The following is a 12,532-nucleotide window of genomic DNA, read 5'->3' as shown; positions in this document are numbered from 1 at the left end:
AATCATCAGTAATCGTCAATGTAAGCCAGATTATTTCATTTCGGCCACGGCCGCTAGTGTCCGCAATTTTTTAGAGACACAACAACCAACCAACAACAACCGTAATTTACTTTTTTGCGAGGGGAGGACAGGCTTCCATCGAGCAACGCCGGTTAACGTATCCTGATAGCATTCAATATTATGGAGATCAAAAATTACATTAGTTTGGGGGCTTTTTGAATGGGTCAGCATTCAACGCAAGTTCAGCTCTTTGCATCGGTAACACCAGCATATGTTTTCAAGTGTTATGAAACCACCTGGTAAACATTTTTAAATAGGCCGCTGTCTCTTTATATAATTTCAGATTTAAATTTAACTTTAAATTCCGGAATTATTTGACTCCTAAACCAAGAACCATTTGCAAAGAAACCAAATGTTCTCCATGATAAACAGCCGAAAATAATAATCGATAGACACGTATCTTAAGTAATTAAAAATAAATCCTGTTTTTATTCGTTTTTTTTTTAAATTTGTAATATTATTGTTATCGTAGCTTTTACTTTAAGATAGTATTTCGAACGATGTAACCTTTCACTTTCTCCACCCATGTATGTGTTTTTCCTTTTTCAAATATAACCCTGGTAAGTACACAGACTTATGGCGTTAATTTGACGTTAATTTTCACAAAACGTCACACATTAAAATAAATAGAAATGATGTAACAGTTTAAAAAGTCACAAATAATTATAAATCCTCATCCCAAGTTCAGTAAATGTTTATATTGTTTTGTTAAATAAATGCATAAATATTGCAAAGGTTAAATTGAGATGTAATTAAAAATGGAGATTCTCCTAAAAACATAACCAAATGCCTTAAATGATAATGTGTACCAGTTTTAAATGATTTCAAATCGAAATTAATACATCTGTTCGAAGTATAACACGACATTATTGTCCAGATAATTCAGACAGACAAAACATTTCGATTTAATGAAAGATCCCAGGTTTTTAATGCATTTGTTAGAATTCAAAAAATCATGTTCAATATCCTTGCCGCGCTTAAATAGATGCAGATTTGAAACTAAAAATATTGCACTTAATGCTTTACGCTGTTCTCGTACATATCTTCACCATTTCTCCAATTTTTATACCAACGGTGAAACAAAATGACTGTTGGAGGCAGAATTTTAAAAATCCGTTGATATTTTTGTTCTTTATTTGTTTTCTTTTACAGTTTTATTCTTTGAAGTTAAAACGAAACCGAGTTTGATAAGTTTGATTTTCAAACAGATTCGTCTTCTAAGTACCAAACAAATCAACCTGTAACAAAGTTTTAGTTTATGTTACACTTATGTAACAAAGTTTTAGTTTATGTTACACTTATGTAACAATGATAAGCGCGTAAAACATGAACGAATAAATTTTTAAATTCATTTTTATTTGAATGAAAAAAATTAGAAATGTCTTTAGTGATAAATTAGGTGCTTATTCGGTTTGCCACAAAAGTTTAACGTAAGACGATCCTTAAACAAAGTTATGGTGGCTAAATCCAGTTAAATCAAATAGAGGGCATTACCCTGTAAATTAAATCCTGTTGTTAGATCAAGTCATATTTATCTAAAATATCCATGTACTGCAGTGTGTTCTTTACAATTTTCTGTTTATCTGGGTATCGATTTTGCATGGTGAATCCCTGAAGGCAGATTTAGACTCAGCTGTTCTATGTTTTACATGGTCTTACAACACGACATCAAATTGAAACCGCTACAAGCTATCTCTTAAAAGAATGGACACAGCTTTCATAAATACACATATTAACATGTAATATTTGTAAAATGAAGACTTTTTAATAGCAATTGCTGTTTCGGTGATTTAGGATCGCTTTAGAATCAAATTTTCCTCATATTGCGCGTTTGTTTTATTCCATTGACGTAAAAGAAGTACTTTCTCGAAAACAGCCAATTTAGATGGCTAATCCATGCATGTATCTCATGCACACACACACACCAACAGCGGTACTGGAATCGGTATCGGAATCGGAAAAATTTATGTATATTTTCTCCTGCCAGAAACGACTCCTCAAATTATCTTTTTTTATTTGATTTTGTTTAAAATAAAATCTTCCACTGCTGGTAGTAATAATAAAATAATAAATATTTATTGATATGAAACTACCAGCAATGCTAAAATCTATAGAACACCCCCAAACACAATAATGCAACACACAAGTGTGTTTTTAAGTTGGAGAAAATATATGCACATTTAACATGTGTTTTTACGGTAAAAAAAAATACTTTGGTTAAATATTTAGAGATTTATAAAGAACTTGAATCGGAATCGGTAATTGTATAAGAATCGATAATTTAGTACGAAATAGGTAATTGTCTCGGAATCGGAAAAAATATTGGAATCGTTCAATTACTAATATATATATATATATATATATATATATATATATATATATATATATATATATATATATATATATCGAGCGATAAATAGATAGATAGATAGATAGATAAGGATAAGGTATTTCTGTGTGTAAACCTCTTATGAATCAAATAAACTGTGCGTATCCTACTATTTTTGAATAATCATAACATGTGATGTTTAATCGATAATACACCTAAACATTTTTTTTAAAGATTGATCGAAAAAATGTTCGAAATGATCGAATGGAGTGCGTTGGGTACGTTCGACTGAGCTAGTATTAAAAATTCTCTTATTGAAAAATAAAATCATGGGGTGGTGCACGTGGGAGTTAAAACCTCTTTGAGTGCACTATTAAAGCTGCACTAATTGTATCTGACAGTTCACAAAATGGTTCTTGCATAATATAATGGTTCTTTCATAATATAATGGTTCTTGCTTAAAACGTACTGTCATGTTTTATATCGTTACAATTGGTTTCAGAACAGAAAAACAACATGCCGAGCTGTTCATTATACAGCTTAGAACGCATGGAAAACAAGCATAAAAAAAACAGGAAACGAATCATCGACGCGGTCATAAACACCCCTCACCCCTATATATATATATATATATATATATATATATATATATATATATATATATATATATATATATATATATATATAGTGAGAGAGAAAGAGAAACTGTGCTTATAAGTAATCTATTGCATATATTTCCGTCAATATATTATGTATAAGTGCATTTGACCTCGTCTAAAAGGAAACGATTTCATGCCTCTCACATTTCATTTATTCTCGCCTCTCTTCTTTTTACCTCCTCCTGCCTTCCTCAAATTTTCGATGGTTTTGTGGTATGTTGTTGAGTCGATGTCCTTATTGGTCACGTTGATGATGTGCATTTGTTTTCTTAAACCAATTGTAACACGCTACTATATTACATTTATATATACATAATATACATATACATAGTAAATAAAACTCTTCCCCCACCTCTTTCTCTCTCTCTCTCTCTCTCTCTCTCTATATATATATATATATATATATATATATATATATATACATATATATGTATATATATATATATATATATATATATATATATATATATATATATATATATATATACAAAATTTATCTGCGTTTTTAGCATAAATCTTTTTTTTTTTAATCCGAGGCAATCCACTGAATTTTTCTTTGTTTTCTTGAAATATCAAGAAACAACTGATTAAACAGACGATTGATGGTTTAATATTTGTTTGTATTTTGTCTGTCTTAGGCAAAGCAATCAGCAGGAAGTTAGCTATTGTCCAAATGCACACAAATGCATCTTTATCATATTTTTAAAAGAATTTTGCAATATATTAACAAAAATTATATTGTACATCTGAAAGACTATTTCCATGAACCTTTCAATACAAACATCCAAATATGAGAAGCGTGAATTTAATCATTCTGCGTCGGATAGACAATTTTCTCTTTTAAATGGGTCGTTACCAGCAAACATTCAATTAAAACAATCATGTATAAAATGATGGTTTTTCTTTGTTCCTGCTTTATACCGGAAGTGACCATTTTTCTACCTCTGTATTTTTAAATGCCGCTTTCCATATAAAATGCATTTCTAGACGACGATGTAGAAGATGTTGGCAAAAGAAAATGTTCAAACTCGCTCTCCGGCCGGTGTCGTTGCATCGAAAGTATATGCAATTAAAATCACTGTCAAGAGACAAGAACAAAAATGTATAAGCTTTCTGTAAGTTTCACAAAATGATTTTATTATAAAAAATAGTTCAAAATGTCATTATATATATATATATATATATATATATATATATATATATATACATATATATATATAATATATACATAATATATATATATATATATATATATATACATATATATATACACATACAAGAGGAAAATATATTGGTATATTGATACTGATGTATATAGATTTATTAATCAATTTAAAACAAGGGAACTCATAATATTGTGTAGGGCTTAAGAGCATTCATAACTCCTACACACTGTATAGTATTCCCTTGTTTCAAATTGATTAATACATCTGTATACACAAGTATATATTTTTCTTTTAATGATATTATATATATATATATATATATATATAGATAGATAGATAGATAGATAGATAGATATAGATAAATAGATAGATAGATATGGATATAGATAGATTGAGAAAAACATATTCAAACTCAATTTTGACAGTTTGTGACGTATATAGGTTGTGTTTAAATATGTTTTTTTCTCCATAGAATTTTCTGAAGAATTTACTACCTTCAAAATTACATTTATAACATACTTTTGCTGTTTGTTGAAGATTGTTAACTAAACAGATCTGTAACATATACTCTAATGAGAAAAAAGAAGAACACGTGTATTAAAAAGTTGTGAATTAAACTTTAAAATACACACACAATTATATATATATATATATATATATATATACATATATATATATGACCGTAGCTTATCTAAACTCTTGACTAATGCTTTAATGTAATCCATATGTATTATTATTTATTATTCTTATAAAGCTCTAAAAATATGTTGATCTCATATTTATAAGTATAATTTTTGCTCTATTGATTTGGAAGTTTCTCATTTTGCGAAGTTGAATCTTATGTTAGTATACATATGTTCGTTTGATCGCTCAGTTTAGAGAATCGAAATGTTTTGTTTGTGATTCACATGATAAGTATTGAGTCTCGAATAAAGCAAAAGTTCCCGTCCAACTAGAAGAGGTCAATTTAGTGTTAGCATTCCGTCACCATTTCAATGCAGTAAAGTTAAAAATTCGACGCTTCAACTTCGGGATTAGTTGCTATAACTGAAACTAATGGAAATGTTTTACATAAATGCTTGGTTTCCATTGAAACAAATATTGATGAAAATTCCGTAGATGATGTTTGTCTACCGATTAGTATCTGTTTCTCGTTGATTTACTCAGATCCTATGAACTTCGCTTATGCTTTTCGTCTCTACAAGGAAAGATTTCCAAATCGAAAATGTTCCGATGTAAGATTATATTCATGGCTATCCATCATATTCTGCATGAATATTGAAGCTTTAAACATCGCGATGGCAGCAGAGGACGACAAATGTCAACGACATAAGAACAAGAAGAATTGATCCTCGATAATGTATCCTTCTTAAGTTCTTTTCTACAAAAGCAGCTTTTGAACAACGACAGATATATATGCAATTGTCAGACGAATGATGTGAGATTTGAGTATTTCTCAAAAGTTTTAATATGTTATCTGGTGCGTAGTTTGAATTTCTATTCTTATATTTAATATTATTTTTACAACGTTTCGGCCGATTTAAGCTGCAACCTTCTTCAGGCGTATCTTGTCGAACTTGAAAATCTTTCTTTTGAACTCTGGAATCTTTCTGTCGAACTTGGAAATCTGCACGAAAATTCTGGACAGGTAGGTATCACGCTCTTGTTCCGTCAGCCATGATTGCGTAGAATTCTCAAGTAATTCCCAATTATATTTTGATTGTCGCCCACACTGATAAGTGGACCATCAAATTCTAGAATAGTGTAACTTGCAACTGAATTTGGCCAAGTACTTTACTAACTACGCAACGGATCCTTGTTATCTATTATATAAAGAAACTTGCAACTGAATTTGGCCAAGTACTTTACTAACTACGCAACGGATCCTTGTTATCTATTATATAAAGAAACTTGCAACTGAATTTGGCCAAGTACTTTACTAACTACGCAACGGATCCTTGTTATCTATTATATAAAGAAACTTGCAACTGAATTTGGCCAAGTACTTTACTAACTACGCAACGGATCCTTGTTATCTATTATATAAAGAAACTTGCAACTGAATTTGGCCAAGTACTTTACTAACTACGCAACGGATCCTTGTTATCTATTATATAAAGAAACTTGCAACTGAATTTGGCCAAGTACTTTACTAACTACGCAACGGATCCTTGTTATCTATTATATAAAGAAACTTGAACGAATACAATTTGAAGTGAAACACGCGAGAATACATACCTACAATTGACATGCCACCCGTAAGAAAGAACATGCCATGCCATCCAATGGTATCCTTTAATTCGACTGTTAAAATGGCACCAATTGTACCCGATACTGTCTGTAAAAAATGCATTCATAACAAATTATATATTAAAAAACTAGGAAAATATTTAAGAATATGATATAAATTATGATTTAAAAAATTAGGGAACATTTAATTCACAGCATGTCTTCATTTCCTGTAAAATATATACCTTCTTCAAATGCGTATAAGTCAAGAATGAGAATAGGTGTTAGTAACTCAATTATGAATTGATAATATAAGCAAAGAGTGAGGAAAATAGAGAAAGGAATACATCCGGAATAAATGGGGGAAAATATACGTAGAATGAAGGCTGAAAATGAGTGGCGACATTTTTTATTCAAATCGAAAGAAAGACATACGCTTTAGGGCGTTTTCTTTTTTAATTAAAAAAAATACTTTTTAATGTCTTTTTTATATTTTCAAATATTTGTTTATGGTGTTTACTTTAACGAGTTATTCATGAAGCAAAACCATGTGTGCACAAACGGATGAAGGACCCCGTTGTTTTGTTTGCTATCTTGTTTGCTTGAACCTCGTGCACACTTGATGATATCACAAAGAGTGACGTCATCAATAATAACAAAGATGCAAGATAACCAGTCCAGTGGATGGTCAGCATTTTTTTACGCCATCCTCTAAAGAGAGAGAATAAAAACCCTTTATGTAGTCTAATACACTAGAAAAAAACTATGTAAAAAGTTTGTCCCTATGTACACTGGATGATGTCGCAAAAAAATGGCGTAACCCATTAAAATGGGTAGAAGATATCGGGAAGATAATTTTTAATAAAACAGAGCTATGGCGTCATCCACTAAAGCAGAGATAGAAGACATTGCGAACATTCTTTATGAAATTGTAAATGAATTATGTTATTGTTTTGTGACGTTATTCATTAAAGAAACGTGAAGAAAAGTTGGCTGGAAGGATCGCGTGATTATGAAACGAACCATTCTGACTAATGAAGACTATTAGAAAGCTAAAACTGATACATTGTTTCGTGTGAAGAAACGAGAATGAAACGAGAAGTGTTTGGAAGAGGGAATAGGGAGAGATATGTGGTAGAATGAAAAGAATGACAAATAATGGACGAATGAGACGGAAAATCGTTATGATGCAAAAACTTAACTGATGTAAGTAAAGAAATTTTGTTTTGAAAGTCTTTTAACGTGTAGTTGGCTCTTCATCTGCATAAATCATCATCTTTTAACGTGTAGTTGGCTCTTCATCTGCTTGAATCATCATCTTTTAACGTGTAGTTGGCTCTTCATCTGCTTGAATCATCATCTTTTAACATGTACTTGGCTCTTCATCTGCTTGAATCATCATCTTTTAACGTGTAGTTGGCTCTTCATCTGCTTGAATCATCATCTTTTAACATGTACTTGGCTCTTCATCTGCTTGAATAATCATCTTTTAACGTGTAGTTGGCTCTTCATCTGCTTGAATCATCATCTTTTAACATGTACTTGGCTCTTCATCTGCTTGAATCATCATCTTTTAACGTGTAGTTGGCTCTTCATCTGCTTGAATCATCATCTTTTAACATGTACTTGGCTCTTCATCTGCTTGAATAATCATCTTTTAACGTGTAGTTGGCTCTTCATCTGCTTGAATCATCATCTTTTAACGTGTAGTTGGCTCTTCATCTGCTTGAATGATCATCTTTAACGTGTAGTTGACTCTTTATCTGCTTGAATCATCATCTTTTAACGTGTAGTTGGCTCTTCATCTGCTTGAATCATCATCTTTTAACGTGTACTTGACTCTTTATCTGCTTGAATCATCATCTTTTAACGTGTAGTTGGCTCTTCATCTGCTTGAATCATCATCTTTTAACGTGTAGTTGGCTCTTTATCTGCTTGAATCATCATTTTTTAACATGTAGTTGGGTCTTCATCTGCTTGAATCATCATCTGCTTTCATTTTATCAAACTTTTGATGTAAACCTGTTTAACTATTTACTTTATTTTTTTTCAATCGATCTATATGCTGTACAATATACCAATCCTGACACAAAAGGACATCTAGTACATCCTACAAATGCGAATCGTGTAAGTAAATACTAAAAAAGAATCTTAGAAAAGAAATAGCGAAAGAGTTTATAGATCTGCAAATATTTCATCCACTTTTATTTGAAGATTTTTCTTTGAATAAAACGGATGAAATATTTGTCAGCAAAATTTTCGAAGATTTGATCTGTTGTCTGTAAATATTTGATTATCCACTTTTTAATTTAGTTTTTCTCAACATGATGTCGGATTTAATTAATACTAATTATATGTTAAGATTTTTGTATTATTTGATTTACTTATTTTATTTGTTTGTTGTTTTGTTAAGATAATGAACGTGACAAACCAAATTGAATTATATCCGAATGATGTTTGCAAACTTTGCCTAGATCAACTGAAGCATTGTTCCCTCTTCCAAAAACTTCTCGTTTCATTCTTCTTTCTTCACACGAAACAATGTATCAGTTTTAGCTTTCTAATAGTCTTCATTAGTCAACAACGTTATTGCCCCCCCCCCCCCGACTTGATTGTCGAGCAAAATTTCACGAAACATATGCTGACTACGATAATCTGAATGTTCACTTTTAGCACGCTAATCGTCGTGGTTGCTTCTGCGACATCATGGTCACTTTCTTCCGGTCAGGTGATACTATGGCATCTAACAAGTAGTTTATTGTAAAACCTTTAAACTACCCTGAAACAACACACACGCACACGCACACGCACACACACATACACATACACACACACACACACACACACACACATATATATATATATATATATATATATATATATATACTGTGTCAATCACTTTATTGCAGATTAGTAAAATATCAATATTTCACTAAATATACGTCACAACAAAATGAAAATTATATCATCAAACGACTCATTTAAGGTTAATTATTAAAAAAAGAATTATTCAAATTCATGCGATGTTCACGAAATTGTGACTTTTTATCTTTTGTCGAAAAATTTATTATTTTATTATAAATTAATTATTTATCGACATATCCACCATTTTTTAAATACTTAAAACAACCTTTTGTCCCCCAAAGAAGGCAATTCTTTGATCTAGCAACATCAACTATGTTTCTCCACAAGGCATTCTTTGAAATAAATTGCTCTCCTCCCTCATAAACTCCTCTTTTTAATATTGACCAGAGATATTCAATGGGGTTAAGATCTGGAGAACACTGGTCAGGTCATGAGAGTTTTCCCAACGAATTCCATAGATTCAAGGAAGGATGCAGTCGCCTCAAGCAGAATGAAATGGTACAATGTCATGTATAAAAATCATCTGAAAGCGACGTGACAATGGTAGGTCATCTAGCCATGTCGACAAATGATTATCTAAAAAAGCCGTGTACGAATTGCTGGTAAGCTTTACACCCTCTGGCGCTCGGAATGGCCCAACCAACTTATCCCCAATGATTCCCGGCCAAAACATGATGCCTCCACCACCTTGTTGGCGATGAACTCTGTAACGGGTCGGAGTTCCGTTCGGGTTTCAAACTTTTCTCCATCTATTCGGGCCGTCAAGTGTAACATGGGTCTCATCCCTAAATAGGACCTGTTGGAAATCCATATTCATGTAATTCTGTATCAAAGCCATTCGTTTTCCCCTATGTTATTTACTCAATGGAGGCATTGGAAGAGGTTTGATGTTCCTTGCAATCCCATTCAACACATTGTATCGGGCGAGCCTGAATCTTGGAGCGATTCCAGCTTTTGTAAAAACGAAAGCACTGGTGCTGTTTGTGTTTCGGTTGACTTCCCTACGAATTTTCCGAATAACACGATCTGAAAGGTTTCTCCTGGTGCCCTTATTTTTCTGGTGTTCGGGTTGTTCAAGAATGCAGCCAAGGATTTGGGATCCTATTTCAGCTCCGTGGTTAAATTTTTGATGGAAAATCCTTCCGCGAGTCCAGCAACTATCCTTTGCTTTTCGATAACTTTTATTTGCCTGATCTTTTGGCATTGTAAGAGATCTGCAATAAAGCGATGGACAGTAGAATTTCTATGATAAAAAATAAAATGCCATAACTTCGTGAATATAGCATGAATTTGAATAAAATTTTGAGAAATAGCAACCCTTTGATGGTACAATTTTCATTTTTTGTGACGTATATTTAGGGAAATATTGATATTTTACTAATCTGCAATAAAGCGATTGACATAGTTTATATATATATATATATATATATATATATATATATATATATATACATATATATAAATATATATATATATATATATATATATATATATATATATATATATATATATAATGATTAAATACAGAAAAAAACGCATAATGAATTGAAAAAGTAAAAAATGAAAATAAAGGTTAGCTAACCAGGTTTCGTTCCTCACTTATCAAAGCTAAATCGAGGAAAATACGGTTTAAAACAAACAAAAAAAGTCATGAATATGGCGGGGGTAGGAAAAAAAACAGAAATAAACGGGGTGAAAAATTACATAGCCTTTCTAGCTTATCATTAAAAAATCAAAAGAATTTGCAACATTTGATCTTCAAAAAATATGGTTGCTCGACGAACCCTAGTGTTACTCAGAACGTCTTAAATCTCTCTTCTGCGCAGTTGTCTGAGCTTGAACTTAATATTCTTTCGCATGGCTTGGACTTTTGCATTCCTCCCATACCCCCAAAGCGTGAAGAGATATATGCTGAATTCGAATTATTTTGCTCAATTAAGAAGACTTTCTCCTGTTTCCGACTCTATGGTCAGTGATATTAAGGCGAAACTTAATGACGTCGCACATTCTTATGCGGGCTTACCTATTTCGTTTTGTGAAGCAAAATGGCGAAGTGATAATAATCATATATCGTATTATCAAAGCACTTCGCCATAATAAATCTTTAGTCATCACAAAACCCGATAAAGGTTCTGGCGTTGTCATTATGGATCAGCAGGATTATGTCAATAAAAAGTTGACTATTTTGGGGGACACCTCTAAATTTGTTAAATTGGGTCCGGTAGATACTCATGATTCTACTGTTTCTATCGAGACCAAGTTTCAAAAACAACTTGTCAAATGGGTCAAAAGTGGTGTTCTTCCCACTTTCATTTCTGATTTAATTTGTCCTACTGGTTCTATTCGCCCTCGTTTGTATGGTCTGCCTAAGACCCATAAAGAGGGGGTACCGTTGAGACCCATATTATCTATGATAGAGTCTTGTCAACATAAGCTAGCAAAATGGTTGACAATTATTTTAGAACGTGTTTTGGAACTTTATAGTTCATATTGCATTAAAGATTCTTTTACCTTTGCTAACTTTATACAAAATTATACTCATTCAGACAGATTTATGTGTTCTTTCGATATTTCCAGTCTTTTTACTTGTATCCCATTGTTAGAGACTATTAATATTTGTGCTGACGCTTTATATCGGAGTAAACTTCCGACTCCCCCAATACAAGAAAATATTTTTGTAGAATTGATGAAATTCGCCACCATGTCGGTAGAATTCAGTTTCAACGATATTATGTACAGACAGACGGATGGTGTGTGGCCATGGGTTCACCATTGGAACCAACGTTGGCTAATATCTTTGTGGGTTTTCATGGAGAGGGTCTATTGTCTGGTTTGCATAAACCAGACATTTATTTTCGTTACATTGACGACACTTTCTGCTTATTTGACAACCAAACGAATGCGGATGCTTTTTTGTGTCCCTTAATAACGTTCATCCAGCCCTTAAGTTTACGGTAGACAGGGAAACGAATTCTACTCCTCCGTTTTTGGATGTTTTTGTGTTCAAAACATCCTCGCGTTTTCTTACTTCTGTTCATCGTAAACCAACTTTTACGGGTCTCTATACGCGTTGGGACTCTTTTTTCCCTATAAACCAAAAATATAATTTAATCAAAACTTTAGCACATAGGGCCTTGATGATTTGTTCTGAAGTTAATCTGGATGACGAACTCAAATTTATCACTAAGACCCTTTGTAATAATGGTTACCCCTTGGATATTGTT

At 32.1% G+C, this 12,532-nt stretch overlaps 1 protein-coding gene across 1 annotated transcript in view; it reads right to left on the bottom strand.

Moving 5' to 3' along the window:
- Positions 1–3,565: 3,565 nt before the first annotated feature.
- Positions 3,566–12,532, bottom strand: part of LOC145279897 (uncharacterized) — an 85,120-nt gene continuing 76,153 nt past the window's right edge. Inside the window, exons 10-11 of the mRNA XM_080131427.1 lie at positions 6,453–6,552; positions 3,566–4,126 (exon numbers count right to left, since the gene is read on the bottom strand). Of these exons, the coding sequence (XP_079987553.1) occupies positions 4,071–4,126; positions 6,453–6,552 (156 nt within the window). The 3' untranslated portion in view covers positions 3,566–4,070. The remainder of the gene's footprint in view (positions 4,127–6,452; positions 6,553–12,532) is intronic.

The sequence above is a fragment of the Euprymna scolopes genome, chromosome 7, assembly GCF_053919585.1.
Source record: "Euprymna scolopes isolate OS-2025 chromosome 7, ASM5391958v1, whole genome shotgun sequence".
NCBI classification, from domain to species: Eukaryota; Metazoa; Mollusca; class Cephalopoda; order Sepiida; family Sepiolidae; genus Euprymna; species Euprymna scolopes.
The sequence above is the reverse complement of the archived record's forward strand: the minus strand, read 5'-3'. Positions and strand labels throughout refer to the sequence as shown.